This window comes from Betta splendens, chromosome 3, assembly GCF_900634795.4.
Source record: "Betta splendens chromosome 3, fBetSpl5.4, whole genome shotgun sequence".
Classification (NCBI taxonomy): Eukaryota; Metazoa; Chordata; class Actinopteri; order Anabantiformes; family Osphronemidae; genus Betta; species Betta splendens.
Window position 1 is genome coordinate 10,128,193 of NC_040883.2, and position 21,202 is coordinate 10,149,394.

At 53.1% G+C, this 21,202-nt stretch overlaps 2 protein-coding genes across 11 annotated transcripts in view; one reads left to right on the plus strand and one right to left on the minus strand.

The window, feature by feature from the left end:
• Nucleotides 1–14,481, plus strand: part of LOC114852719 (serine/threonine-protein kinase BRSK2-like) — a 42,730-nt gene extending 28,249 nt beyond the window's left edge. The window contains exons 5-20 of one of the 10 annotated variants that reach the window (XM_029145323.2): nucleotides 723–839; nucleotides 1,761–1,794; nucleotides 2,523–2,591; nucleotides 3,428–3,574; nucleotides 3,866–3,897; nucleotides 4,382–4,546; nucleotides 4,627–4,724; nucleotides 4,863–5,016; nucleotides 6,116–6,175; nucleotides 7,261–7,321; nucleotides 8,309–8,966; nucleotides 9,214–9,262; nucleotides 9,552–9,675; nucleotides 9,870–10,050; nucleotides 10,362–10,454; nucleotides 12,707–14,481. In XM_029145323.2, the coding sequence (XP_029001156.1) occupies nucleotides 723–839; nucleotides 1,761–1,794; nucleotides 2,523–2,591; nucleotides 3,428–3,574; nucleotides 3,866–3,897; nucleotides 4,382–4,546; nucleotides 4,627–4,724; nucleotides 4,863–5,016; nucleotides 6,116–6,175; nucleotides 7,261–7,321; nucleotides 8,309–8,966; nucleotides 9,214–9,262; nucleotides 9,552–9,675; nucleotides 9,870–10,050; nucleotides 10,362–10,454; nucleotides 12,707–12,900 (2,236 nt within the window). In that variant the 3' untranslated portion in view covers nucleotides 12,901–14,481. The remainder of the gene's footprint in view (nucleotides 1–722; nucleotides 840–1,760; nucleotides 1,795–2,522; nucleotides 2,592–3,427; nucleotides 3,575–3,865; nucleotides 3,898–4,381; nucleotides 4,547–4,626; nucleotides 4,725–4,862; nucleotides 5,017–6,115; nucleotides 6,176–7,260; nucleotides 7,322–8,308; nucleotides 8,967–9,213; nucleotides 9,263–9,551; nucleotides 9,676–9,869; nucleotides 10,051–10,361; nucleotides 10,455–12,706) is intronic. The other 9 variants (XM_029145327.2, XM_029145324.2, XM_029145328.2 and 6 more) reach the window with 9 other exon arrangements.
• On the minus strand, nucleotides 13,689–20,853 carry LOC114852718 (ankyrin repeat and BTB/POZ domain-containing protein 2-like). Its single transcript, XM_029145322.3, has 17 exons — nucleotides 19,848–20,853; nucleotides 18,782–18,931; nucleotides 18,322–18,496; nucleotides 18,000–18,152; nucleotides 17,753–17,918; nucleotides 17,588–17,677; nucleotides 17,382–17,483; nucleotides 17,212–17,308; nucleotides 16,992–17,127; nucleotides 16,689–16,924; nucleotides 16,437–16,615; nucleotides 16,259–16,364; nucleotides 16,081–16,183; nucleotides 15,696–15,768; nucleotides 15,557–15,625; nucleotides 15,367–15,480; nucleotides 13,689–14,883 (listed from the first exon to the last, which is right to left on the minus strand). The coding sequence occupies exons 1-17, from the start codon at nucleotides 20,689–20,691 to the stop codon at nucleotides 14,695–14,697; spliced, it is 2,982 nt and encodes a 993-aa protein (XP_029001155.1). The 5' UTR covers nucleotides 20,692–20,853; the 3' UTR covers nucleotides 13,689–14,694.
• Nucleotides 20,854–21,202: the final 349 nt, after the last annotated feature.

Consider the following 21,202-nt stretch of genomic DNA (forward strand, 5'->3'; position numbering starts at 1 on the left):
ATGGACTTACTCACTGTTTGTTTGCATGAGTCGCTCCTGATTAACCACAGCTCAGTGTCTGCTAAAACAAAGGAGAGTCAACCAGGAGCAAACACTGGTTAGTAGCTCAGTGAAAACACTAGATGATCTTAATGTTCAGACGTAGTTTCTTTCTCTTGTTCCTGTTTCCTCTACGACTCAAAGCAGCTTCCTGCATAAATTAATCCACTATTACTCCTGTGATCAGCATGAGCCTGATGAGGCTCTGGTTCAGCAGCTGGACACTGACAGAGCAGCTCTAGATGTTCACTCAGAGAAGACACAGTTATGTGACTCTCAGTGAACTTGTAGACACATTTATGGCTCTGAGGTAAAGTTACTTTTCTAACGAACAGCTCCTCATCAGCTGCAGCCGGGGGCGACTTTAGAGGCTCTGGCTCCTCTTGATCTCGTTTCACGTCTCGGAGCACCTTGGGTTCATGGACACGAGCGCGACGCTGAGCGTCTGAGCGCAATCGCACATCAAAGACGCTCAGCCTCTGACTCTGTGTTACATATCAAGTGTTTGGCTTTGAAGGATGAGATTTACTCTGCAGGACACGGAAAAATGCACAGGTTGAGCCATGAGCCAGGGATCCTGGTGATGCTGGTGCTGAGGAGGCCTCCGCAGTCCAGACACCAGCAACAGCTCATCGCTTCATTACAGCATCTCATGCTCTCTTTCATCATCTGTGCTTTTGCAGCCACAGAGATTTGAAGCCCGAGAACTTGTTGTTAGACGAGAAGAACAACATCAGGATAGCAGACTTTGGCATGGCGTCTCTGCAGGTCGGGGACAGTCTGCTGGAGACCAGCTGTGGGTGAGTCAGTCTGAACCGTTACATCAGCCACTGACACTTTATATTATTTCCATCTAAAGTGTGTTCATGTTGCCTTTTGCTGTGCTGATGTCAAACCGACTGGCTCTCGGGCAGCGATGAAGGACGAGGCTCGCAGTTCCTCCTCACACGCGTCACAGTGATACAGGCAGTTTGTATGAAGAAACTCTGATGGATCGTGTAAATGACTCGTCGGCTGTGTGTGATGTTAATGGTATTAATTAAATGTCACTCAGGGACGATCGTGGACAAGCTTCCTCACAGGAAGCGTGAGCGTTGGCTGTGGTGTAATTAGATGGCAGTTAGTTTGCTTTGACTGGATGAGCTTGGCCTGTTGGAATCATACATATATTAGCATAATCACGGCGGCGCTGGCAGTGATGGAGCGTGTTTACTCAGCTTACAACTTGTGTTCGCTGCTTCATTCGTTCTGATTAATCCACAGTGAGTGAAACCAGACGGCTGTATTCACTCTGGGAGCGGAGATGAGATCTGTGTCCGTCTTTATTTCCTGCTTTCTTAAAACTCCCACAGGGTGTAGGTGCTTTTTTCCACATTTAACTCATGACCAGGCGACATTGATCCAAGCATTAAATCCTGCTCTGGTACCTGTAAACACAGTGAAAATGTCCCACTGACACCCTGCGACTTATTACTGGACAGTGCGGAGAACACATGACGTCAGCGTCCGGGTCACGTTGGAGCGACGCTGTCGCGTTACCCAACGAGCCCTCAGCAGTAATGTGGACCGAGGCCATGTCCTCTTATGTAACAGGCAGGAACCGACAGTAAAGGCGGATTTTTACTGTAGTTGTGGGTCAAGTTAATTTGTGCACAGTCCAAGCAGGTGGCGCTGCCTCTGTGTGGCTCCACCCTCACCACCGCTGTGTCCCTGTGTTCCAGGTCTCCGCACTACGCCTGCCCAGAGGTCATCAGGGTAAGTGCTCACTCTCTCTCACTCTGTCCTGGGAACAGTCAAAGCAGCTCCCACCACAGATGCTCTTACATCACTGCTCCCTCCTCCTCCACTCACTGAGATTGTACTTAAACTCTGGCCTTTGTCTTGGTCCTGTGCGCACACACACTGAAAAAGCTTCAACGAAGGAATCCTCTCTGCACATGTAGCTGTGCTTCTAAAGCAAATTAGTGTCTGAACCTGTCAGAAAGGCATGAACTGTTACATAATCATCATCATCGCTAACGTAACAGATACTTTTCAAAAGGTGAACTAAAGTCTTGTTTAGTGTTAATCCTGTTTTAGTCACTTTTCTATTAGTCACAGATTTGAAATCACATTTGATTAAATTCTCAAACTTAAACTTAAACATTGCAGTTCTGAACAATGTATTTTGCTCTTTACTGTACAGTAAACTTCCCTGTAAAGCCTCTGTGGCTGGAGCCCACATCTGCTTTAGATATTTTGGGCAAACCTGAAAACAGCTAAGTGACAGCGGCAGAGGAGGCACGATGCACCACAAAACCAAAATTCAGACACTTCATCCCAAAATAGCTCCTGCAGTGCAGTCAGCAGCACAGATTGCTGATGCTACACTGCAGGAAGGTCCATATATGGGTGGATTATTCCATCCAGGAAGCGGCTGAAGCTCAGAGCCTTGCTTATGCTGCCGCTCCATCATGAGTCTTATCCCTGTCCTTCTTCACCAGGGGGAGAAGTACGACGGGAGGAAAGCAGACGCGTGGAGCTGCGGCGTCATCCTGTTTGCACTTTTAGTGGTGAGTGACGGACGCTGCCCACTGCAGCACAGAATGAACCTTGTATAATATATATATCAAGTAGGAATGTTTAGTGTGATGTTCGTGGCTGCTACAAAGCTTCGTCTGGTGAAATTCAGCTCCTACAGAAGCTGCAGGAACCAGCATCATGAGCCACGTGCTGCCTGTGAGCTGGTCTCTGTTCAGTCATTGTTGAACATCTCAGGTTCGACACATCCAGGCTGAAATGTTTCTTTGGCTTAGTTTAGTTCTGTCACTCACATTGGAAAACAACAGCTCCTCAGCAGCAGCAGCAGCTCAGTGATGCGACACTGACGGGCGAGCAGCCGAGAAACTGACCGTGTTTGGTCGTGTCCTTTGTGCCCGCACGCATGTGCGTCTCTTGATTAAGATGGATCACACAACACAGTCTTCATGGGAAGATAAATCTCTCCACTTGTGTACCTCTGATTACTCACGGTGTCAGCGGCCATCTGGCTCGGTGCCGCCGCCTTCAGAGAGCAGGAAGCTGCATCGGTCCCCACGTCACAGGGCCGTGACTGATGGCTGGTATCGCTCGCAGGCTGCCCCCTTATCTCACCTGACAACAGGAGCCCGCTGTTGTATTCAGTGCATCTTACTAGAATTGTGCCTTAAAGGCCCCAGACGTGGGTCTGACCACTGGATAGATGAGACTTCTAGAGGAAGCTGAGAGGACGGTCGAGGTGGTCTGACAGCTTCCTCTAGAGGGTTCCCAGGTCTGGGCTAATAACTGGGCCAAATGATGAGGCCGTGCAGGCCTGTTGAAGATGTGCATGAGGCTGAAGGCTGATCCACCTGCTCCTCTCCCGTTTCAGGGCGCGCTGCCTTTTGATGACGACAACCTGAGGAACCTGCTGGAGAAGGTGAAGCTGGGAGTTTTCCACATGCCGCACTTTATCCCTCCAGACTGCCAGAACCTCCTGCGCGGGATGATTGAAGTGGACCCCAACAAAAGGCTGACAGTAAGCTCCTCTTCTTCAGCCCGTCCTCACGTAGCATCTCCAGTCTGGGCCGTTGCCGTAGGGACCGCTCCTGCTAAATTTAGCAGCGCGGCCGAGCCTGCAGCTACTGGGCTTTGCATAAAGTCGTTTCATCTCAAGTCGAGACTCAGAATAGAAGCATTACGAAAATAACATTGCGTTAGATAATGTGTCTGCAGCGGTGGGGTCTGACCACCCTACTGTCTGTTCATGAGCTTCACCCTGGAAAATAAAAGATGCGCTAATGTTGATTCCTCGTCTGTTCCCTTCCAGTTAGAGCAGATCCAGAAGCACACCTGGTACCTGTAAGTACTCCCGCTTCCTCTTACTGTCTGTGTTGTGCGTCTGTGTTGGTAAGTGAGGCAATAAAGCAGCGTAGAGGACGGTCTCTCAAGCGGCTTCTCTACTAATGGACTCACCTCTAGATTCACCAACGTTGTGATTGCTTTGATGTTAATGACATTAATGGCGGCAGGTGGTGTCTGGTCACAGTTTAGGTTCTTTTTCAGCTTGAAACTGTAAGAGGAAAAATATAACAGCTCAGAAACAGGCAGCTGTTTCTGTTTCGTGGCATTAACACCTACTGTACTGTACCAAGTCAGGTTCCCTGTTGATCCCGTCTTTCATTGATCCCTGTTGGACTCTCAGCAGCTCCCTCTGACTCACAGCCGAGACTGAATATGACGCAGTTGCATCTGTTCATGATTTTTACATTAGAACTGTCAACGTCTTCACTTCCACGTGTCCAGCTTTGTCGCATTGCTTTTCTGCGTGCGTGTTGTGTTGCAGCGCTGGGAAGAACGAGCCCGAGCCCGAGCAGCCGGTTCCCAGGAAGGTGGCCATCAGGACGCTGGCTTCGGCCGAGGAGATCGACCCCGATGTGCTGGAGAGCATGCACTCGCTGGGCTGCTTCAGAGACAAGGACAAGCTGAGCAAAGACCTGCTGTCTGAGGAGTGAGTGGAGGGAGGCCGTGAATCCACAGATTGAAGTGGGAGGATCGACTGACGGCCAACTCTCCCTGTCCTCTCTTTAGCGACAACCAGGAGAAGATGATCTACTTCCTCCTGCTGGACCGTAAGGAGAGGTACCCGAGCCACGAGGACCAGAACCTTCCTCCACGGAACGAGATAGGTAAGTCCATCCAGTCCAACCCCTTAAACATGTCTGGAGAACGTGATCCTCCAGAGATGTGGAGTCTGGATCCTCTCTTCAGCCGCCGTGTCTCCCATCGCTGCTTGTTTCTGACCCGGTGTTTCTGGCCGCGCTCAGCAGACCCTCCCAGGAAGCGCGTGGACTCGCCCATGCTGAGCCGCCACGGCAAGCGGAGGCCCGAGAGGAAGTCCATGGAGGTCCTGAGCGTCACGGAGGGGGGCTCTCCCGTTCCGGTGCGGAGGGCCATCGACATGGCGACGCACGGCCAGAGGTAGGAGATCTGCACGTGTTCGGGAGCATGACGCACACGGATCAGCCACACTTGCTGCCGTTCAAAGTGTCAATGATGGTTATTGTGATTCATTTAATCCCAGTTCAGTTAAGTGAGACTCTGAGGCTCAGACGTTCTGGTTTAACCTAATCGTGACCTCGGTTCAGCTCCTCACTGGACTGTGGTTAAATACCTGCTTAATGTGGGAGACGTGACCCGAGCTCCGAGTCAGACACCAGGATGCGACAGATCCGTCCTCTGGGGGAATAGTAACAGCAGCTGGAAATGCATGGGAGGGCCCGGGGTCCGAGTGGTGTGTTCAGTGTGCATGGAGCATGTGGTCAGAGGCGGCAGGAAGCATCTGAGAGGCCGTGAACCCGACGGGGACAGTCGGAACCGATCCGTTCATCACGCTTAGAGTGAATCGCCTCCACGCCACCTTTTAATGGAGCATTTAGTTCAGGCTCGTTTTAAGCTTCAGTGCATCACAGCTTCTCAACAGGCTTTTACAACAGTTCAGGCTTCAGTTGTTGACATGATGATCCTCCTGTCTGCATGTCGGCATGTGTCCTCACACAGATCGTATATAGATTGTACTGTGACGTCCTCAGAACCGTCATCATCATTTAAACCCGATTCAGAGCTACAGATGTGACCTTCAGAGAGACAGAGCCTTCCAGTCATTTACATAGACGAGTCTGGTGTGATGTGTAGAGGAGGAGGAGGGCAGTGATTCTGTAGCTCTGCTCGGGTCCAGCGTTGGACCAGCAGGAGGCAGGAAGTCAGTTCCAATGAAGAGGGTCAACGCCAAGCGCTGTTTAATATGAGGTGTAGAAGCTCCGGCTGTTCTCCATAGCAAAGGAACTGGTGGATCGGTTTCCAGCCAGTGAAGCCTGGCCACTCTCTTCTGTTTCTGTGAACATCACTGAGTCTTCAGAGAAGAAGCCATGACTCCAGCATGATCGATGCTCCTGCGTCTGTGCATGTGTCTGGTTTTGTGTTTCATGGTGACGGTGGTTTGCTGCATGCTGGACAGTAGATGCCCCTGATGTGACTGCCTTTCTGTCTGTCTCCTGATTTTCTGTCTGCCCCTTTTTAGCAAATCAGTTTTCAGTAAAAGCTTGGATATCACAAACGCTAACTGCAGCAAGGAGGAAAGGTATCTGCCCATTTTGTCTCCGTTCCACTTTCTGTGTGTGTTCCATCCTCAGTGCTCGCTCCTGTTCCTTTACCTGTTGTGATAGATGAGATGTGTCTTTGTGGTAGATGTGATCTGTGAACGTGTTGTAGGCGTGTAAGCTATGACTAACAAATAGTGTCTAATGGATGGATGGATGGATATAGTACTTTAATAAATTGATTCATAGATTGATTGATTGACTGATTGTGGGGGGGTCCATGGTGGAAACAGAAGAAGAACTGAAACAGACAAAACCCTGTTGCCGGGTCATACCAGTAAACAAATGCTCTGTGCTGCTCTTATTCTTGCTGGGGGGGGGGTTCCGCTCCATGTGGTCGACCTTGAGTTTGCAGCCTGGATTTAAATGAGCATAAATGAAGTGTCAGGAATGCAGATGGAGCGGAGCGTCTGACTCTTTATCTCCCTCATCATCTAATTGTGGAGATTCATTACAGCAGACGTGTTGTGCTCTGCCTTTCTAACACAACGGCAGCCATTCATTTTCACATTTAAAGAGCTTCCAGTCAGTGGCGCGGCCACACAACACGCAGCTGAGAGAGACTCACAACACGGTGCAACAGGGATTCACCTCAATTCTACAGTCAGCGAGGAGCTGATGACATCACAGGGGAGCTGATCTAGTCCTAGGGATGTCATCCCTCCTTGTTAAAATATGATTTAGTTGCTGGAATTTTTTACTTTCGGCTAAATACAAATTGTCTACGAAGACCCAAGTGTGTGTGTGAACAAAAGTCCAGGAAGAAAAGGGGCAATGAAGGATTAATGATGATGCAGAACTGATGACTCCAGCCTCCAGCTCCGGTTGAAGTCTGATGTGGAGACGTTTACCAACTATTAGGAACAATAGAAATGCTCATTCAGACGCTTTTATCAGTCAGTTGAGTGGAACCAGATGCTGAGCTCACTGTTACTGTTATTGTCTCTGTCTTTGTGTTACTTCAGATTAGTTTGTCTTAAGCTTTGTGAGACCAGAGACAACTCTAGGAGGATGACGTGTTTTCTCTCTGACATCATCACACTGATCTCATTGTGTGTTTGTGCAGATCGCGGTCGATCAGCGGAGCGTCCTCCGGCCTGTCCACCAGTCCTCTCAGCAGTCCCAGGGTAAGTCGGTCCTCAGCTTCCCACAATGCATCTCACCAGCTGCCTGACACACTGATATCCATTCCCATCAGCAGCTCATACACACCACTCTGGACTTCATTCTGAGCCTGTTTGACGTACAGCACAAGCCACACAGTCTCAGAGGCCAGATCACGGGGGAGGGACTGCCTGTCCCCAACCAGGTGATCTGTGCTGCACGTGACTTCACGTTGGGCTGTGCTGAACATCTCAGAGCTTGAGATGAAGCTGGTTTGGATCCATCAGAGGCCCAACTCCAGATGAGATCCATGATCAATGTCCGTTCAGCCGCAGATGAAGAATCGATCCATTGCTGTGAGAACTTCCCTGTCAGTGGTCGAGTAGCAGATCCTGCAGCTGTTCACAGCTCAGGTCTATTGATGGAACACAGCCACAGGTCATCTTCTCTGGGTTCTTGGGTCTAAACGGAGAACAGCTCGTTGATTACACTCTTCACTTCACACGCTGCTGTAACGCTGCTGCTCATTCATCCCACGGCATTGAGCACCGCGCTGTGCATGCACCCTGGCCGAGGCCGGTGGAGGGTGGAGCTCCAGGTCACTGCTGTGAACAGGGATGCACCGGATGCAAAATACTGTATATCTGTAGCTACAGTATGTACAGCTTCAGGGACCAGTAAGAAGAGAAAATGAAAATGTCTGCGTAAAGGATGATACGGTAGTCGTCTGCATGAGAAGATGTTTTGATCTGATTAGTGTTGAGCTGTGAAGGTCAAAGGTCGCAGCGTGGCTACGATGATCGTGGTGCATCCCTTCCTGTCACTGCTGCCTTCTGATTGGCTGATCACGTCGCTAACTGCATGTTTTGTTTTTCTGTCTTTCTTGCACTCGCACCACCTCCTGCCTGCTCCACCTCTCCACCATCTGCTCCTTCTTTTAATTTCCTGCTGTTTTTTTATGGGAATGAACCTTTCTTTCTCATTGGCTGACGGTGCATGACCGCTCGCAGCCCAACCGGCGCTTTTTCATCCCGCCCCAGTCCCCAGACCTGTGTCAGTCTCCCAACTGCAGCCCCACCCACTCCCCGGAGGTTCGACTTAATGGGGTGGGGCCCCACGCGCCTAAGTCCTTCCAGCCAAAGATGGGGTCCCCCCTCATGCACCCCCGCACTCAGACCCTCCCTGCTAAGCCCAAAGTGTCAGAGAAGCCCCTGCAGACCACCAGGTCCAATCCTCTCCCCAGCACAGCGCAGAGCCCCACCACTCCCAAGTCTGAGCCCAACACACCCATCCAGCCTCTGGCTCCATCCATTCCCAACAGCCCCCGGGTGAGACGCCACCCTCCCCTCACCGTCCCCCCCAAACTCTCCATCCCCCTCACCCCAGTTCCACCAGTGTCGCCCCTCCGCCGCCACCACCTCCACCCTGACCACAACGGCAAATCTGTCCCCATCGCACAGGTGACCCCCCACCCCTCCCCCAGAGGCAGTCCTCTCCCCACCCCCAAGGGCACCCCGGTGCACACCCCCAAGGACAGCCCTGCTGGCACCCCCAGCCCGACTCCTCCGCCCAGCCCCTCGATCGGAGGCATGCCGTGGAGGACGCGCCTCAACTCCATCAAGAACAGCTTCCTGGGCTCTCCACGCTTCCATCGCAGGAAAATGCAAGGTAGGAGGAGGATGGGGGGTTGGGGACCTGAGGCTTATCTGTGTGATAATGGCCCGCTGAGTGTTTGTTATCACGCTGCATCTAGTAGATATGATTCCTAATGGCTGCCTTTACTGAGGATCACCTGCTGCCAGCAGCTGCTGCCTTCGGCTCTGGTTTTAGTTTAACATGAAGACGTGTCTCCACCGCAGAAGAGGGTGAAGTGCCATAAGGGGACGTGACCGTTAACCTCTGTCTGCTTCCACAGTTCCCACCCAGGAGGACATGTCCAGCCTCACCCCAGACTCTTCTCCAGAGTGAGTAGCATAAGAACAACATAAGACGTACTGCGTCCCACAGATCTGTCTCCGTCTCAGTTATGAATAAACACAAGACAGATGCTAATGTTAATGTAGAGGCTGAAATTAAAAAGCAGCTCAAGTGTAAATAACAACGATCTGTGAACTGATCAGCAGCTGGTGAAGCTCATTTGTCTTTGGTTGAACAGTTTCTAACAACCTTTGATGAATCTCTTTGGTTCCGTGTGCTAAGTGCATCTATTGTAGTGTGGAAGCTGTAGTGTAACCCTGCTCCCATCTCCTGCAGACTGGCCAAGAAGTCATGGTTCGGTAACTTCATCAGCCTGGAGAAGGAGGAGCAGATCTTCATCGTGATCAGGGACAAACCTCTCAGCTCCATCAAGGCCGACATCGTGCACGCCTTCCTCTCTGTGAGTTCCACCCCCTCCACCCGGTGCCTGTTCTATTGTTTCCCTGTTTATTGGCTTAAAGCACGGTCGTCAGTAGACACACAATGAAATGAATAAATAAACATGAAGGAAGCAGGTGGACCGCTCAGCTCCTACAGGTCCCATCAGACAAACGCTGTTTATAGCCTCTTTGCGACTCCTGCTCTCTCTCCCAGATCCCCAGTCTAAGCCACAGCGTCATCTCGCAGACCAGCTTCCGGGCCGAGTACAAGTCCACAGCTGGTCCAACGGTTTTCCAGAAGCCAGTGAAGTTCCAGGTGGACATCACCTACACCGAGAGCACCAGCGCCACCAAGGAGAACGGCATCTACTCCGTCACCTTCACGCTGCTCTCAGGTCAGTGGTTAATCAGCAGGCGCGGTCTCAGTCCGGTCCATCCGATCAGCAGGTTCTGGACTGGCTCAGCTTAAACCAGCTGCAGGAAGTCCAGGGTCAGCTCCAATCTGGGGGTCAGGATGTGATCCATGACTTAAAATCAGGCCCTGGCAGCAAGATGCAACTTTGCTAATCGACCTTTTGGAGAATTAGGCGCTTGGTGACTCTCTTCCTGCTTACCAGGAAGAGAGTCACCAAGAGAGAGAGGAAAGCTTGGAAGCAGTTAGAAGTGGGAAGTCCCACCTGAATGCAGGCCTTTGTTCTCTCCTCAGGTCCCAGTCGACGTTTCAAGCGCGTGGTGGAGACGATCCAGGCTCAGCTGCTCAGCTCCAACGACCAGCCCGGCGTCCAGCCCCAGATATCTGGTGAGTCCGCGATCCGCCTCCCCCCAACCCTCCCCCACGTCCTCACAGCCTCCCCCCTCCCAGCACAGCCGCACCCACGGCCACATCAGCTCGGACCCGCTCGGCTCGGCTCACTGCTTTTAGCGCACAGCATCGCCACGTGCATGTGCTGCCACATCCCACGGCGTGCGCACACACGCACACACACACACACACACACGCGCACACACACACACACAGAGTACGTGTGCTGGTATTTATGGATCTCAGGGGACTGGGTCAGGAGCTGCACACAAACTGATTTATTGTCTGCAGCAGAGTCTGACTCAGCAGCTCAGGCTGAAGGTGTTTACACGGTACCAGGGAGGATTAGCTGTCTGATTAGTTCTTGCTCAACGACACGTCTGAACCCGGGTCCCGCCCTGTCACAAACCAGCCCACCGCTTCCTCCACGTCAGAAGTTATTGGATGTTGCGCGGCTGCCAATAAATTCAAACAATATGGAAGAAAAGAGAGTGTTTGTTGTGTTTGTTGGTGTGATGCTGTGTGTCTGTGGTTATTTCCTTGATGACGGTTCCCTCTGGTGGTGAAGCAGAGCAACAGTGAAGCCTGCAGTGTCTGGAACTCAGAAGTCCCCCGGCTTCACTGCTGCTCACCTGCGTGTTCAGCCAGAGGCACTTTCTGATGGAGCAGAACCATGCAGGCGGAGCCAGAGCTGTGGACTACTGTCCATTGGGTTTGAGTCCAGACCAACGGTGGAGTCAGTTCAGACCTCCGTCATCTTCACTGGTGGATGACAGTGACTCTTGTCAAGTGTGAATCTGACACTGTAGCATCCGTTTTCTGCAGTAAGATCATTTTGTTTTGCCGCTGTTAGATTCACCTTCACCAGTAGCACCAGTCTGACCCGTCGGTCCACAGTCGGGAACCGTTATCAGGCCGTATGCACAACCCCAGTCACCTCCACTGTGTAGATGTATCCGCATGCCACCGCTTCCCGTCATCACTTCACTCAGACTCCACGTGGACCAACCCAGAACCATCCACCACCCAGTTTGACCAACTGGGCCAGGGGTGAACCCAGCAGGCTCAGGTCCAAACTGTGCCAATGGTTCTGGGCGAGTTGCGAGCATGTTCTGTTTTGTGTTGCTGTGAGAACCTGAGCATGACGATCAGACGAAGGAAGCGTTGGCTCCACTGGACCCGTCGGTCCGGTGCTCTTCACATTTACAACCGTGTGAGACGGAATCTTGTCTTCTCTGCTTCGGGCCGAAGACGCTCGAGGCGGAGCCTGATGGAATCTCTGCAGCAGCTGCACAGCTTCCTCTGTCTTGTCTCACACAGTGTAACAACCACGTGATATCATTACCCAGAATGCTCTGCACTGAGCCAGAGCATTGTTGTTTGCATGTCTCAGTAAAAGAACGTCTACAGCCGACATCCAGAACCTGATGCTTCATCTAAACCCTGAGCAGCACTGATCTGTGAACAGCTCCAGTCTGACTCAGCTCTGGTTCCTAGTAAACGCTCCAAGCTTGATGAGACCCAGAGCTGCCACCTCCTCAGCCTCAAGTCAGCCTTTGACTGCTTTAAGGATAGAACGTTAACTGGGAAGGAAGGACCATGTAGAGGAACATCAGGTGGCGTTCAGGTTTGGTAACTGGGCGCTGGAATAAGGATACAATCAGATGAATAACCTTGACAGCCTCCTTCACGTGCTGCACAGACCAGAAATGACTCGATAAGACTGAGGCGTTTGTGTATTATATGGTGTGAGTCAGAGTCTCTGCATGTGCCTCTGAACCCTGGAAGCGTCGACGTGAGCCGCGCCGCGGCGTCTCGGCTGGTGAGTCAGAGCCACGCTGAGCATCAACCTGTGACCTGCTGCATGTTAGCGTTGCTACGGCGACAGCAGCACTGGACCACGTCTAACCCTCCCAGCTCGAGCTGCTTCTGGGAACAAAAACCTTTAAACTTCAAGTAACTGATTTGGCCCCAAGTGAACCCACGGCAGAGCGGCGCCGTCAGAACCGGGTCCGGTGCTCCTGTTCTCCACCTGCCGGAGAAAGCGAGACTCTCGGCCTCCTTTTAACCTCCCCCCTGAGGCATCCCGTTTTCTCCGGCTGCCCCCCGCTCCCCTCCATCACCCTCACCCTCCATCGCCCTCTATCACCCTCCCTCCCTCACCCTCTGCTGCCTCCCCTCGCCTCACGTTAACCTCATGCTCATGTGTTGTTTGTTCTCTGTCTCTTCTTTTCTTCCCGTCTGTGTAGGCAGCCCGTTGAGTAACTTCTTTGACGTAATTAAACAGCTTTTTTCAGACGAGAAGAACGTCCAAGCGCCCCACTCCCCCGGCGCCACGCCTAGCTCCCCCGCCAAGCATGCCCCCAGCAGCAAGTCCAACCAGCCCCCGCCCCATGACAAAACAAAGATGGCCGCCAGCAACAGGACGCAGGAACAACCTTAAGAAGCGGTAGCTGTGCATGAATAGACCGAGCGTTCGGGTCGTAACAGCGAGAAGGACAGAGCTGCTGGCGTTTAGCGCGGCCCATGGAAACAGCTCTTTCAGTTTAAACCTATTTTACAACAAGTAGCAAATGTAGCTTTGTCGTCCCTCCCCGTGTCCCTCTGTGTCTCCGGGGTCTGTCGGTGAGTGTCTGTCCTCCTCACATGTGTGACGGCTTGACTTGTCTCTACCACCAGGGATCATCCATAATAGCTATTAATGCTGGCGCCCGTCTGAGCCGAGACCTGGAGACTCAACCACAGACTGAGACCAAACAGAAAAAGGCCTTAAGACAGTGACGTCTGTCCATCTCCCCTCGTCCTTGTCCGTCTCCCGTGTACATAAAGCTCCTCGGCTTATGGTGGGATGTATTGACGGCTGGAGGCGGACGGACGGATTGTAGTTCTTCTCGTTGGGACCTTTGAGTTCGCTCTGTGGCGACGCTGCATTAAATGAATGATCTGTTCTGTTGTACAGACTAAACAATGACGTGTATGTACAAAGTGTCGTAGTGGATCATGTTCAGTTGTGTTGTGGTTTTGTGTTTCGTGCAGGTCGGGTCCCAGCAGGTCGCTGGTTTACAGGAAGTTGGACGTTTTAATAACGTTTGTAATGATTTTCGCTAAAACGTTCCACTTTCCCTCTGGTCCGATTTGACCCGCGGCCCGTCGCCGTGGGTCCGGTGTCGGCTCGGCGGCCGCCGCATGGATCGTGCGCGCGACGTCTCGCTCCGTCTCTGACCTGCTGTGACCCGACTTTTCTGACCAAACGCTCGACTGTGTCAGCGCGGTCTCACTTTATTCTTTCCTGTTGTTCGGGTTCGTTTGAATTATCTGCAGGTTTCAGACAATGTTGAACTGCTTGTATATTTTTGTACTTTGTTGTATTCTGCCATTGTTTGTTAATTTATTCTGTTATTTATATGAAAGCTGTCGAGAATGTTTCTTACATTATTTAAGGATATTTTTGTCATGTTTAAGTTATTCTTCATGAAACAGACCTTGTAATATACGTTTGGAAAATGATTTACTGTAATTTAAGAATGTAGACGTAGCCTCTTTGGAGGAACCAGCCCTTCGTTGATGTCGTCGGCTCCTTCTTTCTGCGCTGAGAGATCTCATCCTGTACATAAGCCACTTGACTGAACTGAGGGGACTCCTGCTCTTAGCTTTGACCTCGGGCCGGTCGTTTGCATGTTCAGCATTTGTCTTTTCTTTGCATGTCGCCGTTGGAACCGTTCTCCCGTCCACTCATTCACGTTCCGATTCGTTTTGCTTTCGGATTCTTTTGTACGTCCTCCTCAGCCGTTCTCTCACAGAGGGACCTCGCTGGCGATCGGGTCGCTCATTCACACCAGCTGGGTGGGTGTTGGGTTATCAGAGAGAAAATTAAAGCAATACCTTCCATTGTTCGCTTGCCTCTTTTCTACTGTGGGGATCCAGAGCACACAGAAAGGACTCGGAGCACGGAGGCAATGTTTTCCCTTGTGATGTTACTGTGAACAACTTCAGTGCTAAAGGAAATAAATCTGTTGACTTTGGAGCCGATTGTGCGTGTGAGGGTTGTTTAGATGACGTTATTCAAATGTTTATTCACAGGGACTGTTACATTATTTACATTATCATAGGAGGTGCCCACTGAATTTACCAACGTCTGCATCATCAGCTCCGAGCTCCATCCATCAGCACAGAAACGTTGATGCACTCTGCACTAAACTATAATAACCCCGGGTTGGGGACAGACACCGTCAGGCCTCTACTCTCGACACGCTGCGTGGAGGGAGCGCACTCTGTGGATCAGCGCTGCCTCCAGGTCCGTCAGAAGCGGCTCCTGACCGGCGCCACCCAGCAGCAGGCGGTGGAAGTCCTCCCGGGCCAGGAGCGGGTCCATGTTCTGAAGGAAGAAGCCTTCACAGAACCTGCAGAGTTCAGCGGCTCCGTGGTGCTGAAAACCCAGAAACAGGACACTTATACAGACGCCTCACGTGATCACAATCATTTATGCCTGTGACAAGAACCAGAGTCCAGTCAATCTCTATGATCAGTGCATACACATTTAGAGGAAACATTTACATTGAAACATTTGTAACAGTTCAGTTTATTTCTGAAGCATCACCTTCAGGCTCTGGTTTAGGAATTCTAAAACAGGAAGTGAGTGTAAAATAAAACGCAGACGCAAAAAAAGTCCCTGACCCTCGGACTGAACTTTGTCACTAACAAATCGTTGGCTGTGTTGAATTTTACACCGAATCCGTAACAGTCGGGTCCGTTTGTTCCAGAAAACAACTGGACTCAAAGCTGGACTGAACATGCCTTTTTTCCTGTGCTTGGTACCAATTTACATTCATTCCTATCAGACATAGAACTATTTAAAACTAGAATCCGAGCTCAGAACGAGAACAGGCGTCTGCCTGGCGTGTGTTCGTACCGTGGCCGTCTGGTAGATGCTGACAGCGTTGTCCAGAGTCAGACTCTGAGACAGCGTCAGTTCACAAATCCTCTGTAGAGCTCGAAGCTGGAAGAACGCGGCCACTGGCAGCAGCTAGGGGACAGACGACACATTGGACCTGAGACAAAGCCCCCGCTGCACCGGAAAGCTGAGCAGAACCTGGTTTTACCTTCAGCGCTTCTGAGAGCGACACAGTCGGTCCATCTGCTCCTCCACAGTACAGAGACCTCATCATAACCTGTGGAGAAACACGCGTGAGCAACGCAGCAGAACCTCCGTTACACTGAGGTGGGGGGGGGGGGTCTCACCAGGAAGGTGTCGTAGGTCATGTTGCTGATGTGGATCGTGTTGTCAGAGGACTCGCTGAGCATCCGTCGAAAGCTGCAGGGGGGAAAACACACACACACACACACACACACACACACACACACACAGTTTAATTATTAAATCACTCAGTGACACTTGTTTCTTCTGTTCTTCTGTCTCTTTGAAACTTCTGCAAGACAAGTTGTGTCACAAACAGAATGAAAGACGTGAACTTTGACATTGGATGGACTACTGTTATTGTTTTTGTTGTGTTATTTCTGCTTTCTGTCCATGGGTTCATCGAACTGCTCTAAATCACACAAACGCATTTCCACCGTTCCACTCCTCATCATCGTGTGCGTAACACATGGCTGATTGGGTTCTGACCGTTCAGAGGCCGACGTCAGCAGCACCCGATGAGCAAAGAATGGACGTCCCTCCACCACGAAGGTCACGTCAGACATGTCCGGACTGTTGAGGAAATGAGCGTCTGCAAACAGAGCGAAGCGTTTAGACGTCACGGAGCGGAAACGGCGGAACCGGCCGCGCGCCCCGTGGTACCGACCCAGCTGCGTGGACCGAGCGGCGCCCGCAGGGGGGATCCCAGGAACGGGAGCCGCACCGTAGCAGTGCGACAACGCGGACGCCAGCCGCCGGGTGGTCGCGTAGTCCTGCAGCAGGAAAACAGCGTCAGCTTCACACACTTCAGCTGCCAGCGTCTGTTCGATGACGCTCCGCTCCACCTCGCTGCTTTCCAGCATCCGGAACATGAGCGGAATCCCTGCCGAGGGCAACTCGGGGCCGTAGTCCTCCGGCCGGATGGAGGAGAACTCGGCCAGCAGGGAGGCGGCGACGTCCCCCCTGCACAGCTGCTGCGCTCTGAGGAGAGACTCCAGCCAGATGTGCAGCCTCCACGGAACACCTGCGGGTGGACGCGCAGAGTCAGGCGCGTTTCGTGCCGATCGGCCGGCGCCGGCGCCAGCGCAGCCTCTCACCCATCTCTCTGAGCTCCATGGTGATGTCCAGGTGGCCGTGCTCCGCGCTGTAGTACGCCGCCTGCTGCAGGGCTTTCAGCGTGACCCTACACAGACCTGGTCTCAGGGACTCAGCAGGTGGAGGATGCGCTGCTGGTTTCTCCTCCTCCTCCTCCTCCTCCACCCCTTCAGCCAGGATCTCCTCCAGGGACAGGACGTCCTCCATCCTGTGCTGCAGCAGCCTCCTCAGGACGTTTCTGTCAAAGAGAAGACGTGTGAGTGAGGCTTTGACGTGTGTCCGCACAGCGGTGAGTCTTCAGTCACCTGTGCCCATGAGCTGCTGCGTAGCTGAAACAGTTCATGTCCTCATACAGAGGTGATGCCAGGGAATTCCCATGATGCACTCTGAGCAGCGGGTCTGCCCCGTGGGTGAGCAGGAGGCTCACCATCTCATAGTCACCTGGAAGAGTCGGATGTTTAATAATCAGTGAGCGCGTCAGGTTGAAGGAGACACCACGTGGATGAAACCTCTTGTCCGTCGTACCTGCGGCCGCCGCCAGCTGCAGCGGCGTCTCTGCCGAGCCTCCCTCGCTGTCCGTCAGGGCTCCTCCCTCCACGTCCGCTCCAGCTTCCAGCAGCAGCTGCAGCACGGAGACGCGGAACCGCCATTCAAACGGGTTCAACTGAACATGGGTTCTGTTCTGAGGTTTTTACCTGAGCCACGCGCACGTGACTGTGCAGCACAGCGAACGTGAGGGCGACCCAGCGCCGGCTGCCAGGGTGGACACATGGTCGCCTGAAGGAGCCGCCCGGGACCTGAGCGTGCGCGCGCGCACACACACACACACACACACACATCCACAATGACTGGAAGCTGCTGCACTGTGCTGTGTACGCCACTGCGTCAGAAGGTGTTTTACCTGCAGATCCAGTTGAGCTCCAGCCTCTACCAGCATCTGCACCAGCGCCTCGTCCCCCACAGCGGAGGCGTACATCAGGGGAGTCATACCCTGCAGCAACAAGCGTCACACATCCCAGTCATTCCAGGATCTGTAAACATTCCTACAGGAGGAAGCTTTCATCACCTGGTCATCCATGCTGTTCACACCTTCGGCTCCCAGGAGCCGCGTCGCTTGTTGAACCAGATCCGCTCGGCCACACGAGAGCATCCTGAAGCCCAGGTCCAGCTGGAACTGGAGCGAAGCAGCTTGTGCATCCAGAGACTTGAAGGACTGGAAACAGCAGACTGACCTGCAGGAGCAGAGGAGCACGTGGTTCGTTTTTCTCCCACTGAGGGGGACTGAGCGCTCGCCACATTCCGCATCCGCTTACTTGAGCTGTCTGGGCTCACAGTCCAGTCCTGGGAGGAGCAGCCGGGCCGCCTGTCTGACGTCATCGCTGTCCACCAACAGGCTGCGCCGGTGTTCAGCGTGCACCACGGCCACTTTGATCCACTCCACCAGAGGAGGGAGGAGCAGGGACGGCCTGGAGGAGGACCAAAGCTTCTTAGTGGAGCCGCTTCTGGATTATCATCAAAAACAGCTGCCAGCAAGTGAGGACATGCATCTATGTGCTCAAGTGACTCTGAGGTCCAACCAGTCATCTGGGCCTGGTGATTCAGAACCTTCTCAAACTAAAGCAGGTGCCTTCGCACCTCTCTCTGCTCAGCATCGTCGCTGGTGACTCCACATGCGGGTTGGACAGGAAGTAGTAGAGTGCCCTCAGCGCCTCCGGGGCCCAGGATGCAGAAGGCTGACTGGCTGCGTGTGCAGAGGGACCTGATCTTCGCAGGCGCTGCATGTGGCGCATGGCTCCAGACACCAGGTCACCTGCACAAAGACAAGGAGTCAGAAACCACCAACAGGTCTGGTCGGATGCTGCATTCAGGTCCAACAGTTCACTGTTGCTAATATTGGGTTTGATGTTGGGTCCATTAAGCTACAGAGACCTTTTTTGTTTTGGTGCTACAGTGGCTGCAGGCTGTGAAGGTGCCCTTGTTTTTTGGACACAAATCACAAGTTGTTATGTAACTGACGGCGCGTCCCAAGAGCCCGACACCGGCCACGGCTTAAACAAACACACCCTGAACACTGGAGCCGCCTGTGGAAACGTACTGAGCTCTGCGATGCTGCCCACACAGGTGGCCCGAAGCGCCTGCTCTAGTGTTCGCAGCTCCAGCTGGATATAGGCGTCCTCCCTGCTCTCCGCCTTGTCCTCGGGAGCCTTCGTGTACGGGCTGAGGTGCACCGGCAATGACAGCTCACCTTGAGAAAAGAGAAGAAACACAAGAGTTAGCCAATGTATCGGTCCAGACAGGAACGTCTCCATGACGACAGGGAAGATGGACGTCTGGTCACAACATCAGCACAAATGCTCCAACATTCCTCATGTTCCTCACACACACACACACACACACACACACACACACACACACACACACACACACACACACACACACACACTCAGACTGAATCTCTCTATTAGATGAAGTTCAGAATGTTTGGCCATTCTTACATTTTTATTATTATATTTTTCTCATCAGACGTCAACTCTCAGTTTCACTGTCTGAAGCCACTGCTCGTCAGCTCCTGTCGGTACCTGAAGACGTCTGTCTTGTCTGACCAACAAGGGCTGAGTGTGGCAGGTAATTGGTGCTGATTGCACGGCGCACAGTGAACAAGCACGCATTCATGGCTCACAACAGGAGACCAGTCTGGGGACAAAGCACAAACCTCCCCCAACACAAACACACACAGCCGGTCCAACACTGGCCGCTCACATCCACCACAGGGACCCGGTCATTTCCTTGGACCTGCTGCTCGTCTGCGACCGCGTCCTCAGACAAAGAGCTGGTACTGTGGCGTGAAAACGGCAGCTCAGGGAGCGGCTGGAAAGCAACAGGCTGCCAGTGTTGGGCCGGAACAACAGAACCCCAGAGGACAGAGGTGGAGGTGTGTCAGCCTGCAGGAGCTGAACGCTTCACACATGGCCGTAGTTACCGACAAACAGACCAACTCACTACAATAAACCTTAGAGACGTCACATCCGGCAACTCAAACAACAGCTACTGTATGTCAGCGAAGGACCACACACACAGACAGTCAAGCTGTGAAAACTTCACTTTGTGTATCAGCACAATAATAACACACTATATCTAACTGAGTCGAGGTGTGAACTCACCACCGGCATTTCTGCCACACGCCAGATGCTCGTAGACCTGCAGGAGCCCCCACAGCTCGGCGTCGCTGCTGACGACCCCCTCCAGGACCTCTGCGCTCACCGGGCGCGGCTCCATCCCCTCCGCGCCCGTCCTCGCCGCCCGCAGCGCCCTCGCGCTCACCTCCTCCGCCAGCCTCTCCACGCACGCTGCCAGGCTGACGGCGGCGTACACGTGAACGCGCACCGACACGCGCGTCTCCACCATCCACCTGAAGAAGCGGCCCACGGAGAGCACGAGCCCGCAGCGCGCGGACTCGCCGCGCCGGCGCGCGGCGTCTCCGCAGCTCATGCAGTGCAGGGACACGGCGCGCACCGCGGAGGAGACGCACCGCTGCGCCAGGCTCCAGCTCAGCACGAGCTCCGTCGCACTCTGCACCTCCAGCCGCGTGCACCGCCGGTGGAGCTCGCTCAGGCGCTGCGCTTCTCTGGCGATCCGCACCAAAGCCCTGCGGAGCAAAACGCACAGGCGGTGAGCAGCCTCCGGGGTGAACGACGCGTCCGACCCGGCGGCCTTACGCACCACTTCCCGCAGCTCGCGCTCGCCCCAGGGGTAATGCTCCAGCTCCGGCAGACACGGACAGCGTGACAGGACGTCCGCCGTGTCCGCTGGCGGCGTGCTCAGCGTGTCCCAGCTGCTGCTGCACGCGGACCCGGCCACCGGCCACCAGGCACCGCGGTGAGGAGGGCTCGGGCTCGGGTGCGAATGGCTGGATGTGCCGGAGGAGGACGGGCTGATGGAGTAGTCCGCATAGCCCGGATCCAGAGCCAGGTCCCCCAGAGCTTTAACCAACAGAGCGCTGGACATGATAGAATATTTCCTTTGAGTCGCTTTACGGCACGCAGCAGAGAACAGAACCGGTTTAAAGCTGAGGCTGGGTCACTCTGGACCAACTGGACCAGAGACGGCGGATGAAACACCTTTTGTGGAAAGGGACCAATCAGATGTAAAGCGCACTAACAGCGTGGCTGGGTCACCACGTGGTCTGCAGCGCCCCCGTGTGGACAGAACGGACCCAGCTCGTCCTGAGATCAACTCTGAACAAAATAAAGGATGCATGTTATGGTAACGCACGCGCACTCCCTTCTCGTTCCTGAGGATTATATTACTGTTTTGTTACATTTTAAAATAAATTACAGTAGTATTTGTGTGTATATTAGAGCTACTGTGACTTCCTCTGTATGTTCGGTGCCGGGCCCCGATCTGAAGCTGCAGAACAGAAACTCCCGGCTGCAGCAGGATTCCACCACTCACGTCCTCTCCCTGCATGAAAACCAGTGAGTTGAGAACCTTCAAACAAAGGGGTTTCTATAAATAT